The sequence below is a fragment of the Rana temporaria genome, chromosome 1 (genome assembly GCF_905171775.1).
Source record: "Rana temporaria chromosome 1, aRanTem1.1, whole genome shotgun sequence".
Classification (NCBI taxonomy): domain Eukaryota; kingdom Metazoa; phylum Chordata; class Amphibia; order Anura; family Ranidae; genus Rana; species Rana temporaria.
This window is the reverse complement of record NC_053489.1, coordinates 164781992-164808704: the sequence shown is the minus strand read 5'-3', so window position 1 is coordinate 164808704 and position 26713 is coordinate 164781992. Positions and strand designations below refer to the sequence as shown.

At 40.2% G+C, this 26713-nt stretch overlaps 1 protein-coding gene across 2 annotated transcripts in view; it reads left to right on the top strand.

Annotated features, from left to right (window-relative positions):
* CCDC60 (coiled-coil domain containing 60) overlaps window positions 1-26713 on the top strand; it is a 342947-nt gene that overhangs the window by 201098 nt on the left and 115136 nt on the right. For both annotated transcript variants that reach the window (XM_040345544.1, XM_040345552.1), the window contains exons 5-6: window positions 19762-19959; window positions 25634-25747. In XM_040345544.1, coding sequence (XP_040201478.1) covers window positions 19762-19959; window positions 25634-25747 — 312 coding nt within the window. The remainder of the gene's footprint in view (window positions 1-19761; window positions 19960-25633; window positions 25748-26713) is intronic.

Genomic DNA, 26713 nt, shown 5'->3' with positions numbered 1-26713 from the left:
TAGGATCCCTGTCCATCCCTAGTAAAAGCACTTCCCAAAGTTTAGAAAAAAAATGGTCAGGCACACAGTTAACCCTTTAATCGTCCCTGATGTTAACCCCTTCCCAGCCAGTGTCAGTGTGAATTTTTAGCACTCATCACTCTAAGGGTCCTTTCACACCAGCGGACCGTTCGTCCGTTCATTACAAGTCCGTTAACGGACTTGTAATGAATCCCTATGGGAACGCGTCCGTTAGCGGATGGAGCATCCGCTAGCGTCCGCGTCAGTCGGGATCCGCTTTTCCGAACGGAAGAAACCCTATTTTTCTTCCGTTCGGCGGAACGGACCGGATGCAGACGGACAGACGGTCCATCTGCATCCGGTCCCCCATAGGGGACAGCGGAGCAGAGACAGGGCGGCCCCTGCACTGTGTGCGGGGACCGCCCTATCCGCCGAAAGCTCAGCAGGGATTCCCGCTGAGCTTTGGCAGACACACGGAGCGGACCCAGAAACGGTCCGTTTCGTGTGAAAGAGCCCTAATAGTGTCACTGGTTCCCAAAAAGTATCAAAAGTGTCAGTTAAGTGTCAGCCGAAATATCACAGTCCCGCTATAAGTCTCTGATCTCTGCCATTACTAGTAATAATAAAAAAACTCTGAAAAAAAAAAAAAACTTTTTCTTTGTTTCTGTTATAAAATTTTGTAAATAAGTACATTTTCTTCTTCACTGATGGACACTGATGAGGCTGCACTGACAGGTACTGATAGGCGGGACTGATGGGCACTGATGATGTGGCACCAATGAGGTGGCACTGATGATGGCAATGATATTTGACACTGATAGGCACTGATAGGTGGCACTGATGGGCACTAATAGGTGGCACTGATATAAGGCACTCATGGGCACTCATAGGCAGCACAGATGAGCACTCATAGGCGGCACTGATGGGCACTGAAAAGCTGCACTGATGGGTACTTATGAGTGGCACTAATTGGCTGCACTGATGGGCACTTATAGGTGGACACTGATGGATATCAATGGGCACAGATAGGTGGCACTGATGAGTCGCACTTATGAACACTGATAGATGGCACTGATGGGCATCACTGCTATGGAGGCACTGGCAGGTATTGATGATGGGCACTGATTGGCATCATATAGGGGGGCTACGCTCATAATCTATCAGCACAGACCCCCCCTGTCAGGAGAGCAGCTGATCGGCTCTCCTTTACTCGCGTCTTTCAGACACGAGTGAGGAAAAGCCGATACACGGCTCCTCCTGTTTACATTGTGATCAGCTGTGATTGGACACAGCTGATCACATGGTAAAGCGTCTCTGTCAGAGACTCTTTACCTAGATTGGAGTTACAGTGTGTCAGACTGACACACCACAACAGCGATTTCCGCTCTGCGCAACTAAACGGGCGCGGCAGCTTGTTATCCTGATCATATCATATGACGTCTGGTCAGGATAACAGAACCACTTTTCCGATGTCATATTGCTATATGGCAGGCGGGAAGTGGTTAAAGTAACGCAGTACCATATCACAAAAATTGTCCTGGTCATGAAGGGCGGTAAATCTTCCAGAGGTCAAGTGGTTAAGAGGACTGTGTTTTTTGGGAAAAGTTGTGTATTCTGGTAAAAAGGTAAAAGCAGCTGTGAAAAATTAACAAACCTGACATATTTAGAGAAAGAAGCAGTGGCTTATTGAAGTGTGTCTGGGCAAAAAACACAAACATATTATGCATATTGTCTATGTGCATGACATGGTGTATGCCTTTTAAATTGCAGCATGTATTTTGCAAACATTAACCATTGTTCTACCAGAAATGCAGTGTGCTTCTAATTTCCTGATAAGGCTGACAATGCATTCACTGTTGTACCAAAACCTCAATCAGCTGTCATCTTACTACAGAAGTTATGATCTTACTGGACTACTTGCAGATCAATAGGTATTTTTCTGTACTTGCAGGGTTTTAAAGAGAGAAAACATGGGGACATGTGCATGTATTGTGGAGATGTACGGAAAGTTATTTTTATTAGGTCCAGACATACACTTTTAATGCAATTATATTCATCAGTGTCATAGTGCCATACTAACCGGACAAATGTTTTGTTTTTGGACTGGACTAAAATAGGAATTTTGGAAGAAAAAAATCTTTATAGAGCACTGTTTTTATATAATGGCTTGTGTTTGCCTGGTACATTAGATGTGTTCATCTGTTTCAGGCACAGAATTGTGCTGGAAGACAACACTCTTCCTAAAGTCATTTGTATGCAAATATTTACCATGTCACTTTTTATCCACAAACATAAGAGATATACAGAAATGAGAACAACATAAATTTCCCCCAAGGCAATGAAAGCAATTTGAATTTTCAGATACTACCATATGAAGATAAGCAACCTGGCAAAAGGAAAAATGATTAGATATTATTTTAAGGTAAAGAATTAGCCCTAAGATAGGACATTATAAATAATGAATATGGTAGAAGTCTTGAATAATTTGTTTATATTTGGTCAGTAGAAATAGGCGACAGGAGAATAAATACATGAAATGAGCTTAAAGTATGTGTATTAGTACCCTGTCAACTCAATAGTAATGTTTAGCTAACTTTAATTTCACTTAAGAGGTATTATATATTATGTATGAATAGTATATAGATCAATGTTTATTAACGTGGACCTGTCATTTCAGATTTTATGACAACTGATGAGGGTTAAAAGTGATAAATGATGTGCACACACCCCCCCCCCCCCCAGTTACGATTTTAATTTATTCTGTAAAAGATTACATTTGAAGTCTTTTCTCTCCTATTTAAACCAGTTGATCTCAACTTGATTGAGAATAAATGTATAAAAAAGGGCAACGATAAAAGCTTAGGTTAGGGTAAAGTTATGTGTGATTATGTATGGGAAGAGAGGGTGCTACACATAACTGCAGAGATTAAAGAAGAGTTTCACTAAGTACAGTTTTGATATAAATGTCAAATAGCATGAGCAAATACAGAACACTAAAATGTTTCACAAACGCAGTTGGAGAGATTTACTAAAAATGGTGCACACAGAATATGGTTCAGTTGTGCATAGTAACCAATCACCTTCTAAATTCAGCTTGTTCAGTTAAGTTTTGACAATAAAACCTGAAGGCTAACTGGTTAATATGCACAGCTTGTATGAAAAAGAGTGGTGTACTGCGGTAATTCGATAAATAGTAAAGCGGCAACTGAAAATGTTATACAACACTAATAATAATGGTCAAAGAAAGAGCTGCTCTGTTGTAAGCTAAAATGTGACACTAGTGAAAATGAAGTGCTAGATAAATATCAATTAAAATTAAGAAACACCAACTGAGTAAAAAATAAAAAATAAATTATATCTGTAAAAAGGTCTGTGAATCATCAATAAGATAACAAGAAACCTAAAATGTATCAAGTGAATAAATAGCAATCAGTCTGAACAAACCCAAAAAAAAAATCTTTAGGAATACCATTAACAATAACGTCAAAGGTAAAAAAAAATGTGAATATATTAAAAAATACTAATGCAGGGTGTCCATATAAACTTAAATATTCCCAGTGTTCAACTAATCCAATAGTCCAGGAAAAAGTACTGACAGGATAGTGCCTCCACCAAACAATAACACTGCCGTTTACCAGATGGATGTGATCTCTAACTGTAGGAGATCAATATGCACATATGGTTGATATCCCAGCCTGGGGTCTCTATTGGTAGCATAATTCCCTCAGTGTAATTCAATATTGCATAGAAAGAAGATGTCTCAAACAACATATAAATTCAGGATGCACCACATAAAAAAAGGAAGGGACTGGCATAGCGTAAAACCCTTAAATTTTTTAATAAGTAACATAAAAATGCACACTTACATCGAAGAAGTGAGATAAGGCATATAAAATACAATCAAGCCGGCCAGCTTTTCGATTCAGCAGCCTGTATCATCCGGGTCTGGCGCACAGCACTGTGATGTCAGAACGTCGTTTCTCCCAACATTTCGTCACTAGAGGGACGTGTTACTTATTAACATTTTTAAGGGTTTTACACTATGCCAGTCCCTTCCTTTTTTTATGTGGTGCATCCTGAATTGCTATGTTGTTTGAGACATCTTCTATGCAATATTAAACTACACTGAGGGATTTATGCTACCAATAGAGACCCCAGGCTGGGATATCAACCATATGCGCATATTGATTGCCTACAGTTAGAGATCACATCCATCTGGGAAGCAGCAGTGTTATTGTTTGGTAGAGGCACTATCCTGTCAGCACTTTTTCCTGGTCTATTGGATTCGTTGAACACTGGGGATATTTAAGTTTATATGGACCAGCTGCATTCGTTTTTTTTTTAATATATTCAATTTTGTTTTACCTTTGACGTTATTGTTAATGGTATTCCTAAGGATTTTTTGGGGTTTGTTCACACGGATTGCTATTATTCACTTGATAATTTTCAGGTTTCTACCTAATTTAGGAATTTACCCCTTCTTGTTATCTTATTGAGGTCTCACAGACCTATTTACAGATATCATTTTTTTTTCACTCAGTCAGTGTTTCCTAATTTTAATTGATTTTTATCTAGCACTTCATTGTCACTAGTGTCACATTTTAACTTACAACAGCGCAGCTCTTCCTTTGACCATTACTATGCACAGCTACACCAGATTCTCTGTGCACCAGTTTAGTAAATCCCCCCCAATGTTTATAGTTTCCCCATACCATGTGGATGCATTTGTGTTGGCAGTCCTTCTCCTTAGGGTCTGTGTTGATGGGCTTTGGGCTTGTGTTGGTGAGCAAATATAGCTTGCTCATATTGCTGTTTACTGTTACCCCTAGTGGCTTCCATGTCGGTCTCTCCTTCTCTCTCGCCACCAAGCACGGAACCCTGTGTCACATCACTTTACTGACACTTTAGCATTGTGACCTACAGTAAACCTCCATCTGATCTGCCTTTGACCTCCTTCTAAACTGCCTCAATCTACTTACAGCTGCTTTTGTATTCCCATTGACTTGTATGGGGAGAGAAATAGTTATAAATGTGAAAACATCCTGTTGACATAAGCGCTTAGTATGTCATATCCTCACAGCTCCAACATTAGACAATAAAACCTCTTCTCTTATGATTCAGTTTGCATATGGCTGTAAACATGGTGTTCAAGATATAACATTTTTCAAAATGCACGTAAGCTGCTATCTTATTTTTGCAATCAAGAAAAGATAAAAGTAATGGAAAAAAATCTGTAAAAAAACTTGTAGGAAATCAAGTTAGGTTTGCCTTGTATTTCTTTGAGTTCAAATGTGCTTCATAAGTCGCTTTACTATGTCTTGTTTGTACAAATCTTGCAGATTTCACCTCTGTAACATCTCCAAAATATGCCCCTTTTGAACTGTTGAAACCACTGAGCAACTTATTCACTCCCTCGTTATCTCTCGCCTTGACTATTATAACTTCCTCCTCATTGGCCTATCTCTCCGCAAGCTATCCCCTCTTCAGTCTATCATGAATGCTGCTGCCAGACTCATCCACCTTACCAACCGTTCAGAGTCTGCCACCCCTCTCTGCGATTTCCTCCACTGGCTTCCCATTGCCCAACAAATAAAATTCAAATCATTAACAATAACATACAAAGCCATTTACAACTCTTCCCCGAGCTTAATCACAATCTAGTCTCCAAATATCACCCAAACCATCTTCTCCACTCCTCCCAAGACCTCATGCTCTCTAGCTCCCTTGTCTCTTCCCCCCATTCTCATTTCCAGGACTTCTCTAGAGCCCTCCCATCCTCTGGAAGTCACTACCCCTATCTGCCCGGTTATCTCCTACTCTGTCCACTTTTAGGCGATCACTGAAAACTCATCTCTTTAGGGAGGCTTATCCTGCAAACAACCGAACCTTCCTCTTCCCTCATCATTTCATACCTCACAGTTACTAACTTTTGTTACACCAGCCCCTCCCTATTAGATTGTAAGCTTGCAAGAGCAGGGCCCTCCTATCCCTCTTGTATTGAATTGTATTGTTGCTGTATTGTCTCCCTTTATATTTTAAAGCACTGTGCAAACTGTTGGTGCTATAAATCCTGTATAATAATAATAAGTTTAACTCACAGCAGCTTATTTTCTGCCTGATAATAAACAATCACTAGTACAGATTTTAGCTGCATCTGCTCACTCATACTATGTGTGCAGTGAACTATATTGACATCACACAAGCATTGCCAGACCTGTCAAGTCTATTGGGAGACTCAAGAGTTATCTTATATTTTGAGGTGGTCTATTGGAAGCGTGACTAAATCTCTTGGATCTTAGTGATCCTTCTAGTGCTGCAACTGCCCCAGCCACTTCCACCCCTTGCATGCAATTAATACACTTATTGCTCCTGGGTTGTGAGGAAGGTAAAGATTCCTGGGAAGGAAAGACAAAGGGAGCCAGCTATCCAGCCACTGTAGGAGGACCAAGTTCTGGACATGAAGTAGCTGAAGATTAGGGTCAAGAATCTACTCTATTCCTGAAATCTCACTACACATTTCCAGTCTTCCCCATTATAACTACCAGGATTCACCACCACAGCTTCCAACAACCTAACCTGCAGTATACTGTTTACCATTACCCACAGTGGCCAGCATCTCCATCTTTTCCTCTCCCACCACCAAGCATGTGACCCCCCCTCCATCACCTTACTGCCATATTACCACCATGGCCAGACGAAATTGCCACTGCTGGAAGTCAAGTGATGCCATTATCTGTCAGGATGCCAGAACCACCATTACTGATTCCAGCAGTGTCAGTACAGTACTGCTTGAGTCCATGGAGGTACCAATTTTGTACATAGTGTGTCTCTACATAGATGATGGGAAAGGTGAAGGCTGAAACATTTATCTTGTGAAGATTTGGAAAGCCCTGTACTTTCAGAAATGTTGGATACTACAAGAATTGGCTGCATGGGAAATCTTTGTATAGAACTGGAGCATTTATATAGTAACATGAATCACCTAGAAAAACCATACCCCTTATTTAAATTAGCCGCACTCACTTTTTGCTTTTGTACACAAAGCATGTTTCTACCTCATTAGCCTGGTAAGCTTCTACTAAACATGCTCAGAAATCCTTATGTTGCAAGCTTACCTTCAAATAAGAAGAGATGTATTTAAACTAAATTTTATGTTTTACCTGGAGTTTTTCTTGAATATATATACAGTTGTGCTCATAAGTTTACATATCCCGGCAGAAGTTATGATTTCTTGGCCATTTTTCAGATGATATGAATGATAAAACAAAAAACTTTTCTTTCACTCATGGCTAGTGTTTCGCTGAAGCCATTTATTATCAATCAACTGTGTTTACTCTTTTTTAAATCATAATGGCAATAGTAACTATCCAAATGACCCTGATCAAAAGTTTACATACCCCAGTTCTTAATACCATGTATTACCCCTTTTAACATCAATGCCAGCTTGAAGTCTTTTGTGGTATTTGTGGATGAGGCTCTTTATCTTTATCTGCCCATTCCTCTTGGCAAAAAAGCCTCCAGTTCCTGTAAATTCTTGGGCTGCCTTGCATGAACTGCACATTTGAGATCTCTCCAAATGGCTCAATGATATTGAGGTCAGGAGACTGGGATGGCCACTCCAGAACCTTCACTTTATTCTGCTGTAGCCAATGACAAGTCCACTTGGCTTTATGTTTTGGATCATTGTCATGTTGGAATATCCTAGTATGTCCCATGCACAGCTTTCCAGCTGATGAATGTAAATGTTCAAACGTTATCAAAAAATATTTTTTGATAACACATTGCATTCGTCTTGTCAACAATTTTGACCAAATTTCCTGTGCCTTTGTAGCTCACACATCCCCAAAACATCAGCGATCCACCTCTGTGTTTCACAGTAGGAATGGTGTACCATTCATCATAGGCCTTGTTGACTCTTCTTCAAATGTAGCATTTATGGTTGTGGCCATAAAGCTTAATTTTGGTCTCATCACTCCAAATGACTTTGTGGCAGAAGGTTTGAGACTTGTCCCTGTGCTGTGTGGCGTATTGTATGCGGGATACTTTGTGGCAGCCATTTAAGTAGCAATGGCTTTCTTCTGGTGACTTGACCATGCAGCCCATCTTTCTTCAAGTGCCTCCTTATTGTGCATCTTGAAACAGACACGCCACATGTTTTCAGAGAGTCCTGTCTTTCACCTGAAGTTATTTGTGGGTTTTTCTTTGCATCCCAAACTATTTTCCTGGCAGTTGGTCTACCTGACCGTGGTTTGGTTTCAACAAAACACCTAATTTTCCACTTCTAGATTAGAGTTTGAACACTGCTGATTTGCATTCTCAATTCATTGGATATTTTTTTATAACCCTTTCCTGTTTTATACAGTTCAACTACCTTTTTCCCCAGATCCTTTGACAATTCTTTTGCTTTTTCCATGAAACGTCAGTGCAGCACTGGACAAAAGATGCAAGGGTCTGTCAGGAATCCAGAAACTCATTGACCTTTTATACACACACTAATTACAAGCAAACAGATCACAGGTGAAGATGGCTACCTTTACTAGCCATTCAAACCCCTTTGTGTCAATTTGTGTGCGCATTATCAGGCCAAAATCACCAGGGTATGTAAACTTTTGATCAGGGTCATTTGGGTAGTCACTGTTGCCATTATGATTTAAAAAGAGAAAACACAGTTGATTGATAATAAATGGCTTCAGCCAAACACTAACCATGAGTGAAAGAAATGTTTTTGTGTTATACATATTCTCTAAAAAATGGCCAATAAATCATAAACTCTGCCAGGGTTTGTAAACTTATGAGCACAGCTGTGTATGTGTGTGTGTGTGTGAAATATATATATATATATATATATATATATAAATATATATATATATATATATATGTATATACTTAAAAATGCACTGTGTATATATGTGTATATATATATATATATATATATTGTGTGTATACAGTGTGTGTGTGTGTGTATATATATATATATATATATATATATATATATATATATATATATATATATATATACTTAAAAATGCACTGTGTATATACATATATATATATATATATATATATATATATATATATATATATATATATATATATATATATATATATATATATACAGTACAGACCAAAAGTTTGGACACACCTTCTCATTCAAAGAGTTTTCTTTATTTTCATGACTATGAAAATTGTAGATTCACACTGAAGGCATCAAAACTATGAATTAACACATGTCGAATTATACATAACAAAAAAGTGTGAAACAACTGAAAATATATTTCATATTCTAGGTTCTTCAAAGTAGCCACCTTTTGCAGCAGACACATCTCTAGAACTGTTAAGAGGAGACTTTGTGAATCAGGCCTTCATGGTAGAATATCTGCTAGGAAACCACTGCTAAAGAAAGGCAACAAGCAGAAGAGACTTGTTTGGGCTAAAGAACACAAGGAATGGACATTAGACCAGTGGAAATCTGTGCTTTGGTCTGATGAGTCCAAACTTGAGATCTTTGGTTCCAACCCCCGTGTCTTTGTGCGACGCAGAAAAGGTGAATGGATGGACTCTACATGCCTGGTTCCCACTGTGAAGCATGGAGGAGGAGGTGTGATGCTGTGGGGGTGCTTTGCTGGTGACACTGTTGGGGATTTATTCAAAATTTAAGACATACTGAACCAGCATGGCTACCACAGCATCTTGCAGCGGCATGCTATTCCATCCGGTTTGCGTTTAGTTGGACCATCATTTATTTTTCAACAGGACAATGACCCCAAACACACCTCCAGGCTGTGTAAGGGCTATTTGACCAAGAAAGGGGAGTGATGGGGTGCTGTGCCAGGTGACTACCTCTTGAAGCTCATCAAGAGAATGCCAAGAGTGTGCAAAGCAGTAATCAAAGCAAAAGGTGGCTACTTTGAAGAACCTAGAATATGAAATATATTTTCAGTTGTTTCACACTTTTTTGTTATGTATAATTTCACATGTGTTAATTCATAGTTTTGATGCCTTCAGTGTGAATCTACAATTTTCATAGTCATGAAAAAAAAGAAAACTCTTTGAATGAGAAGGTGTGTCCAAACTTTTGGTCTGTACTGTGTATATATATATATATATATATATATATACATAAAACATACAGTGCAATTTTAAGTATTCAGATCCACTTTACTTTAAGTGAAGTGCATTCACTTTTTCAATCTTGATATGTTGCAGTCTGATTTGTTTAAATAATTTTTTTAAATAATAAAAAAAAAAAAATTGCAAATGTGTGAAGAAGGAAAAAATGAAATATCACATTGTTATAAGAATTCAGACCCTTTGCAACAACATTTGAAATTTAGCTCAGATTTCTCTTGATCGTTGCTGAGATGTTTCTATGCCTTGATTGGCATCCACCTGTGGTAAATTATGTAAATTGATTGGACATGATTTGGAAAAGAACACAACTCTCCAAAGACCTCACAACTGAAGCCTCGTACACACGACCGAGGAACTCGACGGGCGAAACACATCGTTTTCCTCGTCGAGTTCCTTGTTAGGCTGTCGAGGAACTCGACAAGGCAAGTTTCTCCATTCCTGTAGAGGAAAGAGAGAACTTGCTCTCTTTTTGGCTCGTCGAGTTTCTCGACAGTTTCCTCGACTAAAATTTACACACGACCGGTTTCCTCTGCAAAAAAATATCTCCCAGCAAAATTCTTGCTGGTTTTTGCCGAGAAACTCGGTCGTGTGTACGAGGCCTGACACTATCAGAGCAAAAGCCATAAGGTCAAAGGAACTGCCTGTAGAACTTATGCCGCATACACACGATCGGTTAAACCGATGAGAATGGTCTGATGGACCGTTTTCATCGATCAAAACCGATCGTGTGTGGGCGCCATCGGTTATTTAACTATCGGTTAAAAAAAAGCCAACTTGTTTTACATTTAACCAATGGATTCCTAACTGATAGAACAAAACCGATAGTCAGTAGGCACAACCATCGGTTAAAAATCCACGCATGCTCAGAATCAAATCGACGCATGCTTGGAAGCATTGAACTTGTTTTGTTCCGCACATCGTGTGTTTTACGTCACCGCGTTCTGACACAATCGTTTTTTTAACCGATGGTGTGTAGGTGCAACAGACCATCAGTCAGCTTCATCGTTTAACCGATGAAAACGGTCCATCGCGTGTACACGGCTTTAGAGATATGATTATTGCAAGGAACAGATCTGGGGAAGGCTACAAAAAATTCTGCTACACTGAACATTCCCAAGAGCCAAGGCCTTCATAATTCTCAAATGGAAGAAGTTAGGCGCAACCTGGAATCTATGGAAAAAACCTTGGGAAAAACCCTAGGAAAAACACTGCGCTATCTAGTGATAAAAATATTGAAATGTGATAAGTGACAAAGCAGCTGGTACCTATTGCTCAAAATACCTAAAGCAAAAAAATAACATACAAAAGAAAGGTACAGCGCTAATTAATATGTGAAAGTTCAAAATGTGTGAACAAATGAAAAAGGATGAATACCAAATAAATGAATATTCAATAATGTTGAGTGATAATAAAAATATAACAGTCCATAAAGTGTCCAATAGTGAAAAAACGAGATTGATAATCTTCCACCAAGAGAAAGCACCAGTGTGGTAAAAATCCAATCTGCTTACCAGATCCACTGACCGTTTATTACAGCGGTCAGTTGAGCCCAGAGATATTTATAGTCCTCTCAAGCAGACTGATATCCAGCAAATGGAAAGAGGAAGAGTAAAATCATCAGCTTCAAACTCCAATGAATAAGAAATGAACGCTCATATGATTAAGGAAAAAAAAGAGAAGAACAGGGATGCTCCATGGTGAAGTACTGCGAGTAAAAGGTCTTTAATGTAAAGTATTGCACTTACAATTCAGTAGAAGTAGAATGGCTTGTAAATAAACACAGCGTGTGCGGTCAATCGAATCCTAACAGCTGTTCTCCGTGTGTGTGGCTCTCTTCCGTACAGGCGATGACGAGATGCGCATTGGCCACTCCTACGTACGTTTCGTCGTAAGACGTCGTCGGGGATGGACCAAATGACGCGCACGCCATCGCAAAGACTTTAAATAGTGTCGAATTGCCATCTTAACTATGGGCAAACACTAAGGGCAATCGGAACGGCTTAATACACACTGGAGAATGCTCATATAAACACATGAGACTGATGGAAAACAAAATGCAAGTGACTGCCATCTTGTGGAGAAATGGGAGAAGAGTCTTACATCACATGGAGACACAGCAATAGGAAACGAAGGGAAACAATATACACATTATACAAATCATATAAATAAATAAATAATTACATAAATAAATATATGCATGTGCAATCTATACAATTTATGACAGTATAAAACCTTTATGATAATATAACAATATAAAACCGGAATAAAATGTATTTTTACTATTAAAAAACGTTTTAAAATGTTATTAAATAAAAAATATTATTTAATATTCTTTATTAAAAAAACTTTTTGTTATTATAAACGTGGAGGGAAACTATGCGTTACTAAGAAAACAATTGATGTCCCACTCCACATTTAACCCAAAAGGAACAAAACTTTTCATAATAAAGATCCACTGGGTTTCAGATTTAGATATAGAGCGTACTTTATTTGTGCCTCTCCAGGGAGCGTTGAGTTTTTCAATAGGGAGGAATAAGGTTCCATGAATCTGTTTGTTGTGGTATTTAGCATAATGCTTTGACAAATTATGCTTAGGGAAGCCACGACCTACATTACCAACATGTTCTTCCAGTCTAACATGTAACGCTCGTTTTGTACGTCCTATATATTGTTTAGAACAAGGACACTGTATAAGATAGACTACATGGTCGCTAGTACATGTGATGAATGAGTCTATGTTATATATCCTATTGGTCTGGGTGGACTGAAATGATAAAAGTTTACGTCCACGGAAAGAATTAATTTTACAAATATTGCACTTTCTACAAGGATAAAAACCCTTCATGTCTTGAAAGAACTGTATTGTGTTTGGTGGATCAATCACATTCGGGGCAACCCTCAAACGTAACGGCGGTGCTCCTCTAAAAATGACAACTGGTTGATCCGGGATTACTGGGCCCAAAACACGGTCATTTTTCAAAACGTTCTAATGTTTTTTTAGAATTTTTTTAACAGAAAAATGCTGATTTGAATAACCAGTAATCAAGGCAAAATTAAATTTTGGATCTATACTGGTTTTCGGAACTCTATTGGCAACAAGTAACTGATTTCTATCAAGTGCACCCACTTGTTGGATGATCTCATCAATGGTGCCCTGATCATAGCCCTTTTCCAAGAATTTTGTTTTCAGAATGCGGGCCTGTTGGAAATAATCGTCTGATGATGTGCAGTTTCGCCTAATCCTCTGGAGTTGACCCTTAGGGATGGCTTTAAGCCATTGGGGATGATGGCAACTATTAAGAGGAATATAGGCGTTGCGATCCGTTGTTTTGAAATAAGTGATGGTTTTAACCACGCCATCCTGGACCAAAATATTCAGATCTAGAAAATGGATCTCGGAATCGCTGGCCTCATAAGTTAAAATGATGCCTCTATCATTCGTGTTCAACCTAGCGAAAAAGTTTTCTAAAGAAGGGAGATCACCCTCCCAAATTATCAGGACATCATCGATATATCGTTTCCACAGCCTCAGTTCACTCGGGGGATTTGTATCTATTATGTCCCTTTCCCAGAAGGCCATGAAAAGATTGGCTAGGCTCGGGGCAAATTTAGCCCCCATTGCCACGCCCCTTGTTTGTAAATAAAAATTCTTTCCAAACCAAAAATAATTATGAGTAGTTGCAAAAATTAATAAATTGATGATACAATCTTTTTGAATAATCGAAAGAGTAGAATCCTGTTGAATGTAGAAACGAACAGCCTCTAATCCATGATCATGTGAAATGATCGTGTAAAGGGAATTTACGTCAGCAGTTGCAAGGATAAAACCATCCCTCCAACCACAGTCATTTAGCAAATTAATCACTTGTGTTGTGTCACGTAGATACGACGGTGTAGTGACAACTAAAGGTTGTAAAAACTCGTCTATGTACTTGCCCAAGCGTGCCGTTATTGAATCCAATCCACTGATAATAGGACGCCCTGGTGGATTAATAGAGTTTTTATGCACCTTGGGCAAGTAATACATGATGGGAATCCTGGGTGCTGAAGGTACTAAAAAAGCTGTCTCTTTTTTATTTAATACCCCGAGAGAGTAGCCTTCATTAATCAAAGTCTTTAATTCCTTTTTATATTTAACCGTAGGATTGATAGCAAGCCTGCTATAGGTGGCGGTGTCAGATAACAACCTGTCCATCTCGGACAGGTAATCAGCCTTATTTAATATCACCACACCACCACCCTTATCAGCTGGGCGTATAACAATATCATTGCGTGCACAGATTTGTTTTAAGTTGGTCTGGAACTCAATGTTGTTTTTTATCCGCGGGATTTTAAGGTCCACAATATCCTTCATGACTAATTCCTTAAAAGTCTGAATGGATGGGGCCATAAAACCAGGAGGATTGAACACAGACGCATTGGATAAACGTGTGTGTTTAATAGGAACCGTGCTATTAGTTGACATAGAAGGCCTAGATGGAGGCCCAGTAATGGGAACAACAGGCTGAACTGTAGCTAGGCTCCCAATGCCAGATGAATTAAGCATAAAATGTCTCTTAATGCTTAATTTGCGAATAAATTTGTGTGCATCAATAAAAGTCTCAAACTTATTTAAAGCACGAGGAGGCGCAAATTTGAGGCCATGACTTAAAACCGACTATTCCCCTGTAGTTAGCTGGGCAGAGCTCAAATTGAACACCCCACTGATATTCACTGTTTTCTTCTCTTTGGCCCTGACCCGCCTCCCCCCTCTGATGCCCCTCTGTCGTCGTGAGCCCTTTTGGGCCTGGGAAAAAAATGCACAGGCTCATTTCTATTCAACATAGACGGTGAATCTAATTCTCGTCTAAATCTAGTAGACTGATTAATATATTGGACCGGATGTCTCGAAATAATTGGTTCAACTTCCACCTCATCCCTATGATGATGCATGAGGGGCGAGAATCTATTATGCATAGTAATTCTATTTTCCCTAGGGTGAAACCTAGAATCTTCCAAGAGCTGTTCACCCGGCCAAACTGAGCAATCAGGAGAAGGGCTTTATTAAGAGAGGTGACCAAGATACAAATTGTCACTCTGACTAAGCTCCAGAAAGCCTGCGTGGAGATGGGACAAAGTTCCAGAAGGACAACCATCACTGCAGCCTTCCACTGATCTAGGCTTTTTTTGCAGAGTGGCTAGATGGAAACCTCTCCTCAATGCAAAACACATTTAAGCCTGCTTGCAGTTTGCAAAAGCACCTGGATGACTTTTAGACTGAGGAACAAGAGTCCCTGAAAAAAAATTTAGGAAATGGAAATGGGACTTAAAATGAAACATGTCATTGTGGGTAGTAATAATATGCATGAATGAATAAGGTAAATTAAAATTTGATTTGATGTCATTAACCCCTGAGGGTAGTCCATTATTTTTAGAGAATAATAAAATAAAATATAGTACAGATATAATCATAAAAAAAATTGTATATAATGTGTAATAATAGTAATGAATTTAATGCAAACAAATCAATGGACATGATTAATACAATTCTTACAAAGAAATACCTAAATCAATAAGTTTACAAATCGAAAATACATAAAATGATACAAATACAGACAAGTAAGAGTAATATTGATGGAATTCATAATTAAAACAAGCTTTAGCTAGGCACCCTTAGTTGAAGAGCCAGCGTGTTTCCTGGCTTCCTGCTAATCATCACGGGTAAGATGCACATGTTTACTAAAAAATAATAAGGTAACTATTAATAAATAGAACCTTCTAATGAAAGGAAATTATCAGAGACAGCAACTTACAAAAAAATGCTTACAGAATGAAACCCGCAAGTTATGCTCAATTCCAGCAATGGGATTGAATGGTGGTCTGAAACAAACTGTCTCACCCAGGGCCAGGGGAGATGACAGCCATGGACTAACTCAGATGCCCACACCCCCTAACCAATGGGTGTCGTGTATGCACATTTAGACCAAAATCTGTGAAAAAATTTAATGTAAAATGTAAAACTGTAAACAACAGGTACAAATGTGACTGCATTGGTTAGGTGGTGTGGACATCTGGGTTGGTCCATGGCTGTCGTCTCACCTGGCCTTTCTCCGACTTTTTGGGGGGTGGGTATTACCCTGCCTCAACCCTGTGTGAGACAGTTTGTTCCAGACCACCATTCAATCCCATTGCTGGAATTGAGCATAACCTGGTTTCATTCTGTAAGTATTTTTTAGTACGTGGCTGTCTCTGATAATTCCCTTTCATTAGAAGGTTCTATTTATTAATAGTTACCATATTATATTTTAGTAAACATGTGCATCTTACTCCTGATTATTGGCAGGAAGCCAAGAAACACGTTGGCTCTTCAAATAAGGGTGCCTAGCTAAAACTTGTTTTAATTATGAATTCCAACAATATTACACCTTCTTGTCTGTATCTGTAAATTTATAAATTGATGTATTTCTTTGTAAGAATTGTAGTATTCATGTCCATTAATTTGTTTGCATTAAATTCCTTATTATTATTACAAATTATATACTAATCTTTTATGATTATATCTCTACTATATTTTATTTTATTATGCTCTAAAAATCATTGATTATCCTCAGGGGTTAATGACATCAAATCAAATAAAAAGGTACTTTATTAATTCATTATTACTACCCACAATGACATGTTTCATTTAAAGTCCCATTTCTATTTCCTATATTTATTTATTTTCAAATTAGTTAGGGATAGAAGCATGCCATTGTTATATCATGTTTGTGATAGGTCACCCTTTCTAACTTCTCCCGAACAAGAGTCTCTGGTTTAATGAATCCAAGGTTGAACTGTTTGGCCTCAATTCTAAAGGTTATGTCTAGAGCAAACTAGGCACTGCAGCGATATCCTCAATAGGGATGAGCTTTGTGTTCGACTCGAACGTATGTTCGACTCGAACATCGTCTGTTCGTACGTTCGACGAAATTCAAACAAAATGGGTCGTTCGCGCCAAATTTGAGTGACGCGCAACAGCCCATAATTCACTGCGGCATTGCGCGCAGATTATTGGTCAAGCATGCACTATGACCCTGCATGCTTGGCCAATCACAGCGCGCAAAAAACGGAGAGCCATAATTGGCCAAAAACAGGGTGGCTTTGGCCAATTATGGCTCAGGGGGTTTAGTACACATCCCACACTATATAAGGCCGCCTGCAAGCCGGCCGCGTGTAGTGTGTTGCGGCGTTGTTAAAGAACAGATCAGACAGTCAGTCAGTCAGTTAGAGAGAGAGAGAGAGACACACACAGTGTCTTTTCTGACAGACAGACAGACAGACAGACATTTACAGTGTGTAGAGGATTTAGTTATACACTGTATAGCTTAGCTAGATCAGCTATTCCTATTTGGCAGGCATTTGGATTGTGCTAGCTGCAGTGCTCTAACGTGTTGTATTGCCTGTATGCTGTTTAGTTTACACCTAAACATAGTACTCGGTGTTAGTGCACGTGTGCTATTTAATTGCACTTAAACGCAGTTGCTGTTACTGCAACCGTGCTGTTCATTTGCACTTAAACGCAGTTGCTGTTACTGCAACCGTGCTGTTCATTTGCACTTAAACGCAGTTGCTGTTACTGCAACCGTGCTGTTCATTTGAGTGAGTGAGAATGTCGTTCACAGTCGGTAGAAAACGTCGGAAAAACGATCATGCAGTACGACGATACGAAACTTGATTTTGGACTTTATGATCAGTGGATGAGTTTGTGGGTTAGATATGGGGAGAAAGCTAAGGCTTGACTGACATTAGCTTTGTTTGCTTAATTTTGACTTGCAGAAATAATGGAGGCCTTCAGAGAACAGGAGTTCTTCACAGAATTTGTTCAAAGGGGGCCCCGGATGGCAACCCCCCTTTTTCTAGAATTTTTCTTTCCCAAAAATGTTTTTTATTGAGCCAAGATCTGCCATTGTAATGGCCCCCCCACCCTAAAATAATCGACATATTGTTGCCACACAGCACGTGCGCATTGGGGGGCCAAGCCTGCATGGACAGTCTCACAGGCCACCACCACTGGAACATCAGTGGCCTCATCAGGCACAAGTGTCATGTAGTTTGTTGAGGGTCTCTTTAGGAAATTGTGCAATATGCAGCAGCAAAGTCTGACATGGTTCAGATTCTACTTAACAAACCTACAGTCCTTGTCTTGTTTTGCACCGCCTGTATACTGCTGTTCAAAGTATATAGGGCCAAAGGGTCTTGTCAGAGCCGATCCTTCCTGAGCCTATGCTCACTATGCAAGCCGCTTAGGGCCCCGCAAAGCTGTGAAGGGCCCCCCAAATTACTAGAGGCCCCGCCTGGTGAGAAGTCATTTTCGCCCTCTCACCCCGCTTCTAAACTCGCTGGCTGAGTCATTTCCGACAGTAGAACACCCCCTCCCCCTGCTTCTCAACTTTCTTTAATGTGACAAGTCACTTTCGTCAGCGCCCTCCGCTTCTCATTTTTAATGTGCCAGGTCATTTTGCTTAGGGCCCCAGGGAGGTCAGGATCTTGTAATGACCTGGGGGGAGTGGTGACGGGGAAACTCATGCTATTTTTTTAAATGATTTTTATCCATATTGCAGGGACCAAACATTACATTAAAGCCACAAGCAGTATTACATTTATTTTTTCTTAAAGGTAATCTCATGTTGTGCAGGGACATTTCTAAACACGTGCCACTACTATAGACACCCAGCAGGTACGATATTTAAAGGAATTTTTTTTTTTTTCACTTTAAGCATCATTAAAATTGCTGCTCCAGAAAAAACTACAGTTTTTAAAACTTTTTTTTTCCATTGATACATGTTCCCTGGGGCAAGACCCGGGTTCTCAAAGACGTTTTCCAACAATAACTTGCATATTGGGCTTTAAAATGAGCACTTTTGAATTCGAACGTTCTAGTCCCATAGACTTCAATGGGGTTCTAAATGTTCGCGCGAACGTTCGGTCCGTTCAAAAGTTCTGGTGCGAACCGAACGCGGGTATGTTCGGCTCATCCCTAATCCTCAATGAAAAGTGCTCAGGAGGACCTTAGACTGGGCTGAAGGTTTACTTTCCAACATGACAACGATCCTAAGCACACAGCCAAGACAACACAGGAGTACCTTAGGGACAACTCTATGAATGTACTAGAGTAGCTCATTCAGAGCCCTGACTTGAACCCTATTAAACATGTCTGGAGAGACCTGAAAATTACTGTCCACCGATAGTCCCCATCCAACCTGACTGAGCAAGAGAGTATTTGCAAAGAAGAATGGCAGAAAATGCCTCAATCCAGGTGTAAAAAATTTGTCTTGTCATACCCAAAAAGACTGGAAGCTGTCATTGCTGCCAAAGGTGCTTTGGCAAAATACTGAGAAAACGGTCTAAATACTTAAGTACATGTTATATTAAAAAAATATATATTTTTAGTAAATTCACAGACATTTCTAAAATTCAGTTTTCACTTTGTCATTATGGGGTACTGAGTGTAGATTAATGAGGAAAACAATGAATTTAAACAACTGTAGTATCAGGCTGCAACATAACAAACTTGAAAAAGTGAAGGGGGTCTAAAGTTTTTATTATGTTAATTACCATTATTACCCTTCTCAAAAATATAATCATGATTGTGCATTGTGTTTTGATTGGCAGAGGATTGATTACCAGTGTAAAGCAAGGCCGACAATACTTTCACATGCTACATCAAGAAGAGGAGGCCAGAAAAATACAAGTACAAGAGAATCAGCGACAGCTGCATGAGAGGAACAAGACTGAACCAAGGCCATTCAGAGACTCTGATGGGGACAGTTCTGCAGATGAACAAGACATCGGTACAACTCATAAAACAAGGTTATTTTTCTTCAAGTATTTTTCTAAGACCTTTAAAAAAAGTATATTCCAGCTTTGAAGAGGTACCGATGAGTTTACCCACTCTCTCAATTTCATGGGTCATGAAAGTCACATGGGAGATTAGGATTTATTAGAGATACTCAATGCAATATGACCAGGCTTTTTATTTTTTATTCTTTACTACAATTACATTTAAAATGATTGAATCCTTAAAAGGGGTTGTAAAGGTAAAGTTTTTTTCACCTTAATGCATTCTATGCATTAAGGTGAAAAAACATCTGACAATACCGGCCCCCCAGCCCCCCGTTATACGTACCTGACCCCACGAAAGTCCCACGCTCGCCCCCGAAATCCTCTTCGCTGTTGAGCCTGGCTGTTGATTGGCTACAGTGGAGGGATTGAAAGCAGCGCAGCCATTGGCTGGCGTTGCTGTCAATCACACCCAATGATGCGGCACGCCGGGGGGCGGACCGAGTGATACATGGCTATGGCTGCCGCTGTATCACGGGAACGCGCCCGCAATAACTCAACACCATGCGAGCTTGCTCGCATGAAGGTGTTGAGTCCTTGCGGGGGGAGCCGAGACAGTCGCTGTGGGACCCCAAAAGACCAGGTTCGGGGCCACTCTGTGCAAAACAAGCTGCACAGTGGAGGTAAGTATAACATGTTTGTTATTTTAAAAAAAAAAAACATTTCTTTAGTTATCCTTTAAATTCATCATTCAATTTATTTTTCTTTATTAGTGTGTTCCTTATGCAGAAAAGGATGAAAAGGCATACTTTTTTAATATATTTATTATACAGAGCAATATTTATTATACAGGAACTTTTCATGGATGTGCGATTGAAGGGAGGGTGGCACATGGTCTACATCACAGAAAATTGTCACCCAATACTTACCATAATTTTCCTTTCCTATCTTATCCTCATGTCTGCAACAGTGGGTCAACTCAGCCCCCTTGACCCCTGAGGACCACCTTCTACCTCAGAATAAAAGACAGACACCCCCCAACCCTCAGGTGTTCCATAACTAGACTGCGACAGGAAAAAGAGAGTGAAAAAGTTTGCTGATATGAGGATAAGCCAGGAAAGGAAAATTACGGTAAGTATCAGGTAACAATTTTCCGTTATCCTGGCTCACCTCATGTCAGCAACAGTGGGACTTACTAACCAATCCAGGGCAGGAAAAGAAAAAACAAGAGACAACTTAACACCCTTTTGCTTGCCAAAAGAATCTTAATTACTGTTTAAGGCTGCAGATACAACAGCGGAACCGAAAAGAGATAAACTAGCTAAGGGCTACATCCGGGTTGTTGTGACGTACAAAGGTGGACTCAGTACTCCTGCTGGCTGCCTTGCAGATATCAAATGCAGAAACCTTTGCAGGAGCTGCCCATGATGCCGCAACCCCTCTGGTAGAATGAGCCTGCACTTCCGGTGAAGGTAAGCCTTGCTTGGTATAAGCCACCTTTAAAACTTCCAGAATCCAAGTAGAACTTGTCCTGGAAGAAGCCTTTCTTTGGGCCTGCTGGGAGAACAAAGAGGCTGTCAGTTTTCCCTAAACTTTCTGTTTTGATGATGTAAGCTGAAATTAGTTTCATCATATCCAAAGAATTGAAATCTTCCTGACTTGAAGAAGAGGGTTCAGGTAGGAAAACTGGAAGAACAACTTCCCAGTTGTCATGAAAGCTTGATGTGACTTTGGAATGAAGTGGGTAGCAGGTCTTGGCACTACTTGATCTGGAAGAATTAGACATTAGGGTTCCTTGCAGGATAGTGCTGCTAATTCTGAGACCCTCCTTGCAGACGTGATGGCTAATAAGAAAATCACCTTCAAGGTGAGATACCATATTGAACAGCTTTCAATTGGCACATATGGATCCTACATTAATACCCTGTGAGCACCAAGGCCAAGTCCTAAGATGGAAAGATACTCTTCCTTGAAGGCCGAATGTGCAATGCTGCCTGCATAAAGCGCTTCACCATGGCATCCTCAGCCCGCCTTGTCCCCGTGAGAGATGACAGTGCTGATATTTGAACTTATAAGGAGTTGTACGCTAGGCCCTTGTCCAGTGCTAATTGCAGAAAACTTAGTACGTCAGGCAGCCCAGAAGAAAAAGGTGAGAGATCCTGTTGTCGGCAAATTACACAAATCTCTTCCATATACGTCTCTACTACTCAACTGGGATGATTCAATATCCAGGCTGTCAAGTGAAGTCTCAACTAAAGAAGAACCAAGCTTCTGGTGTCCCTTTGTCTCTGGACATAAGATACTGCTGCCGGTTTGTCCATAAGAATCTTCACTCGACGACCTTCAATAAAATCTTGGAAATCTAACAAGGCAAGGTGCGCTGCTTTCAGCTCCAGGTAAATGGCATGAGATCTTAAACTCTTTGTCCCTGACAGTGAGCCCTCCTGCCCCGGAGACTGGAATCTGTAGTCATAATAATCCAATCTCCCGGGCTGAGAGGCATGTCACGGGAAAAATTCTCCCTTGAAGTCCACCACAAGAGATATACTTGGATACTCAAAGGGAGAAAGAACCAATTGGTCGAATATAAGGTGATTCCACCAACCTATGAAGAGTAAACTTTCTGATGTGTAAAAGATTTTTGCTGCATGGATTCTGTAACAGCCTGCTGGATATAGGATTTAACTCTCTATCAATAGAAATCTCCTTCAAGCATTCAGCACAAATTCTTTTTTTCCGGGTAAAAAGCACGCCCAACAAAGACCCTGAGCTGGACAGCCCATCCCACTTGGACCTGGACCTGGAGAAAACAGCTTCATATATAATGGCCTGTGCTGAGTAACTGGGGATCGGCCTGCCTCATGGCCAGAATGGGAACTGTAAGAGTGGTTTCTTCTGTAATCCAGAGAGGAGGAATGATGGAGGGACTTTGATTTATTTGCATGCTTGTGTTTGGGACTAGAATTCCTGAAACAAGCAATACCAAAATATTAGAACAGTGAAAGAAAGTAGCACTCTTTTAAAAACTGATCGTTGCCTCCCCAACCTTTTTGCAGACGTCAGTGCCTCCTGAGCATGCCGAGGAGGAGGAAGGGAAGAAACACTGTGCCGACAGCTACATGAAATATATGGCTCTTTTGGCCATTTTACCCACACCCTGGCACTAAGGGGTTTCTAAGATAAGGCAGATTTACAGCCAACATACAGAACTTCCAAGTCAGGGAGAGGCTGAACCCCGACAGGAATCTTGGTAGGGAGGAAATCTGAGACCATCTATTCCTTCATTCATCTGAGGTAAGAGATAGGTCTCCTGGATCAGGACCAGAAAAAAGAACACATGAGGGTAGGGGTCTCTGTCTTTTATTCTGAGGTAGAAGGTGGTCCTCGGGGGTCAAGGGGGTGGCGTTGACCCACTGTTGCTGACATGAGGTGAGCCAGGAAAGAGAACATGCTATGTATCTAGCCTATGTATTTTCCATGTAATTATACGGCTAGTCTAGACACAAGGAGCTTGATGTAAAAACAAAGATGACTGTGTATTACCTGTGTCTTGTAATACTTCCTTTCAGATTCTAAAACTCCAATCCCCCTCGTTTTGCTAATAGTGCTGGATTTGCTTTCAGCTGTTTAGGAGTAACCAGACAAGAGAAGTGAAAAGAAGCACAAAAAGTTAAGGAAAGAGGCATTTAATAAAAACTGCAAAGCAATAATGATGCCTCAGCTCGTGACAGGTATTTTGTGCATATTGTCATGCTGGGCTACAGCAATATGGAGGAGACACTGGCCCAGATTCTCGTAGATGCGCCTATCTATAGGCAGGCGTAGTGTATCTCAGATACACTACGCCGCCGTAACTTAGTGAGGCAGGTCCCGTATACACAAAGAACTTGCGCCCAAAGTTACGGTGGCGTAGTGTAACTGTGCCGGCGTAAGCCCGCGTAATTCAAAGTAGGCTGGTGTGGGCGTGTTTTATGCTAATGAGTAGTGACCCTACGTGATTGACGCTTTTAACGAACGGCGCATGCACCGTCCGTGAACGTATCCCAGTGCGCATGCTCAAATTTACGTCGCAAATAGTCAATGCTTTCGACATGAACGTAACTTACGTCCAGCCCCATTCACGGACGACTTACGCAAACAATGTAAAATACAACACTGTTCGTACGTTTCCGACGTCCATACCTAACATGACTTACCCCTGCTTTATGAGGGGTAACTTTACGCCGGCGTATGTCTTACGTAAACAACGTATCTTGACACGCCGGGTGCACGTTTGTTCGTGAATGGGCGTATCTAGCTAATTTGTTCCCCTGCCCTCTCTTCTACCATTACCCTTTTCTTTTGGATAGTGCATACCCAGTCGGAGGGTTCACAGTTTGGCATCTTCTCTCTGAGCACTGATGACCCTGTCACAGCTCTGCTGGCACAAATGATTTTTTGTGGAACGAGTGCCTAGTTTTCTTTTGCTAAACTACTTAACCACACTGTCTTCATCTGAAAAGCATAGTAACTTTATTATTAGGAATGGGCTTGGGCGTGTTTGGGATGCCACCTGCCCGATCCCACCAGAAAGCGGACACTGCATACCGCTAATCACAGGCAGTGAGACATTTCCTGGTCCACAGCTGCACAGATCAGGAAATGTCTCAATGCCTGTGATTTGCGGTATGCAGTGTCGGGTACCTGGCAAGATCCCAATCACGCTCAAGCCCATCTCTACTAATTGTATTGTAGTCCTCAGATAAAAACTGACAGGGCTAAATAGTTCCTTTGGGATAATGCAGGAGATGTGCAGAGAACACAGGGCACCTCTGTATTTCTGGCAAGATTAACAGTGTTTTTGCCCTTATAAAGCAGATATAACGAAAGGCTTTCATTGGTGTATTTAACAGAGCAAAAGGAATCAAATACCAACAGCAATGAACTTATTGTTCATTGTTAGGGTTAACATACATAAACTAAGAAGCTATCTTTTAGACATGCACATTTACATAAAATCCCAGAGTACATTTTGTAGATTTGAGGTTTGGCGCTTGCTTTGATTCTCTAGACACTGGCCCACATGTGCCTTATGTTTAATATAACCCTGATTTTCAATACAGAGATGCACCCTGTCCTCTGTACTGCATCAAATCAGAAAATACTCTGAGCTAATGTGCCAAGATATACAGGAGGGGTAAAAAAACAGGAATTCCTATATTAAGTCTCCAGAGTATTTTATTTATGGGCAATGTGTGAATTTCAGCTGAATCCCCATACCTCTCCAAGTTCACTCACTGCTAATGCTCCTAATTTAGCAGGTTGTATTTTGCTGCTTTTATCACCTTTATGCACTGGGCTGTGTAGACAGATGGGGAGACAAGCTGTTAGGAAGTTTGCTGCACTGTTGCTGTGGGGAATAGCTTACTCTATGAATGTACTATGTCTTTTTTTCTTTTTGCTGATATCTTCATGTTACAGTCTTTTCTTAGGGGTATTTGTGTAAATGGGCTTTTGGTTTGAATTATTTGCTTAAAGCAATGACATTAAAGTAATATTTCCAAAGCTTATGACACCTGATGCAGAATTCATGCGGCGCGGTTATAATATATTGTAATGCAATTTGTTCTTCATTGCTTGGCATTCAGCACCATGGAGCATGTTAGTGCTTTATTTACAAGTCATGTGTTTTTAGTAACTTGGATGAATTTATTTCTCCCTCCAGGTTCTTTCTAACAGAACTTGAAGAGCAGCAGAAAAAACAGAAGAGATCAATCAGCCGTCCATTCACTCCTATGCACAACTGTCTCCTTTCCAAGCAAGTCCTTGAAGCAGACCCGTAGGTTTTATCGCACTTTATTATTATTAGAAAAATACTTTGTTCTGGCTATGCACAACGCAGTTTTACAAGGGCACTGATGTACAGCCAGATAGAATATGCTAAACAATAAAATCAACTTGGTGTATGCTATATTTTCCTGTATAAATTGTTATATAATTCATGTTTTTGATTCAAGAATTATCTATTTACATGGCTTGTCCACAATATCCCAACAGCTGAATTATATGTATTACATAGGTCTCAACTGTCCTTGATTTAGAATGTCCCTCTGTTCCTCTTTCCTTCTCGTGTATCCCTCATTTTGGGTTGTATATAAAATTAACTATTTATCTTTCAAAAAATGTTTCACAGGGCTAAACCTTTTATCCAAATTCTAAATTGCTGCATTTGTAAATACATTTTTTGTATAACTATACTTTTAAGGGAGTGTTGCAGGGTGTGTTTCCTATGCCTACTTACTTTTAGCTAAAAGGTGTCCCTCATTCCCATCTCAAAAAAATTGGGAGGTATGGTATTATGAGCAACTAAAGGTAACCTGCACAAATAGACACATGTATGAATATACTAATAGGGGTTAATCTACTAAAAATGGAGAGTACAAAATCTGGTGCAGCTTTGCATGATAGCCAATCAGCTTCTAATTTTGACTTGTTCAATTAAGCAGGTTTCCCGTTGCATCAGAGGAGGGTGGGGTCACCCGTACAAGTCACTGGGTAACCACGGCGTTTCCCCTTGCACACGTGACGGGTGGCCCCGCCCTCAGCATAAAAGAGCTGTCAGACCTGAAGGGTCTGGTATGGATTTTGAGGGGGACCCTTACGCCATTTAAAAAAAAATGGAACAGGTTTTCCCTTAATATCCATACCAGACCTGAAGGGCCTGATATGGATTTTGGGGGGGACCCCCACGCATTTTTTTTGTTTCGGGGTTCCCCTTAATATTCATACCTGACCCAAAGGGCCT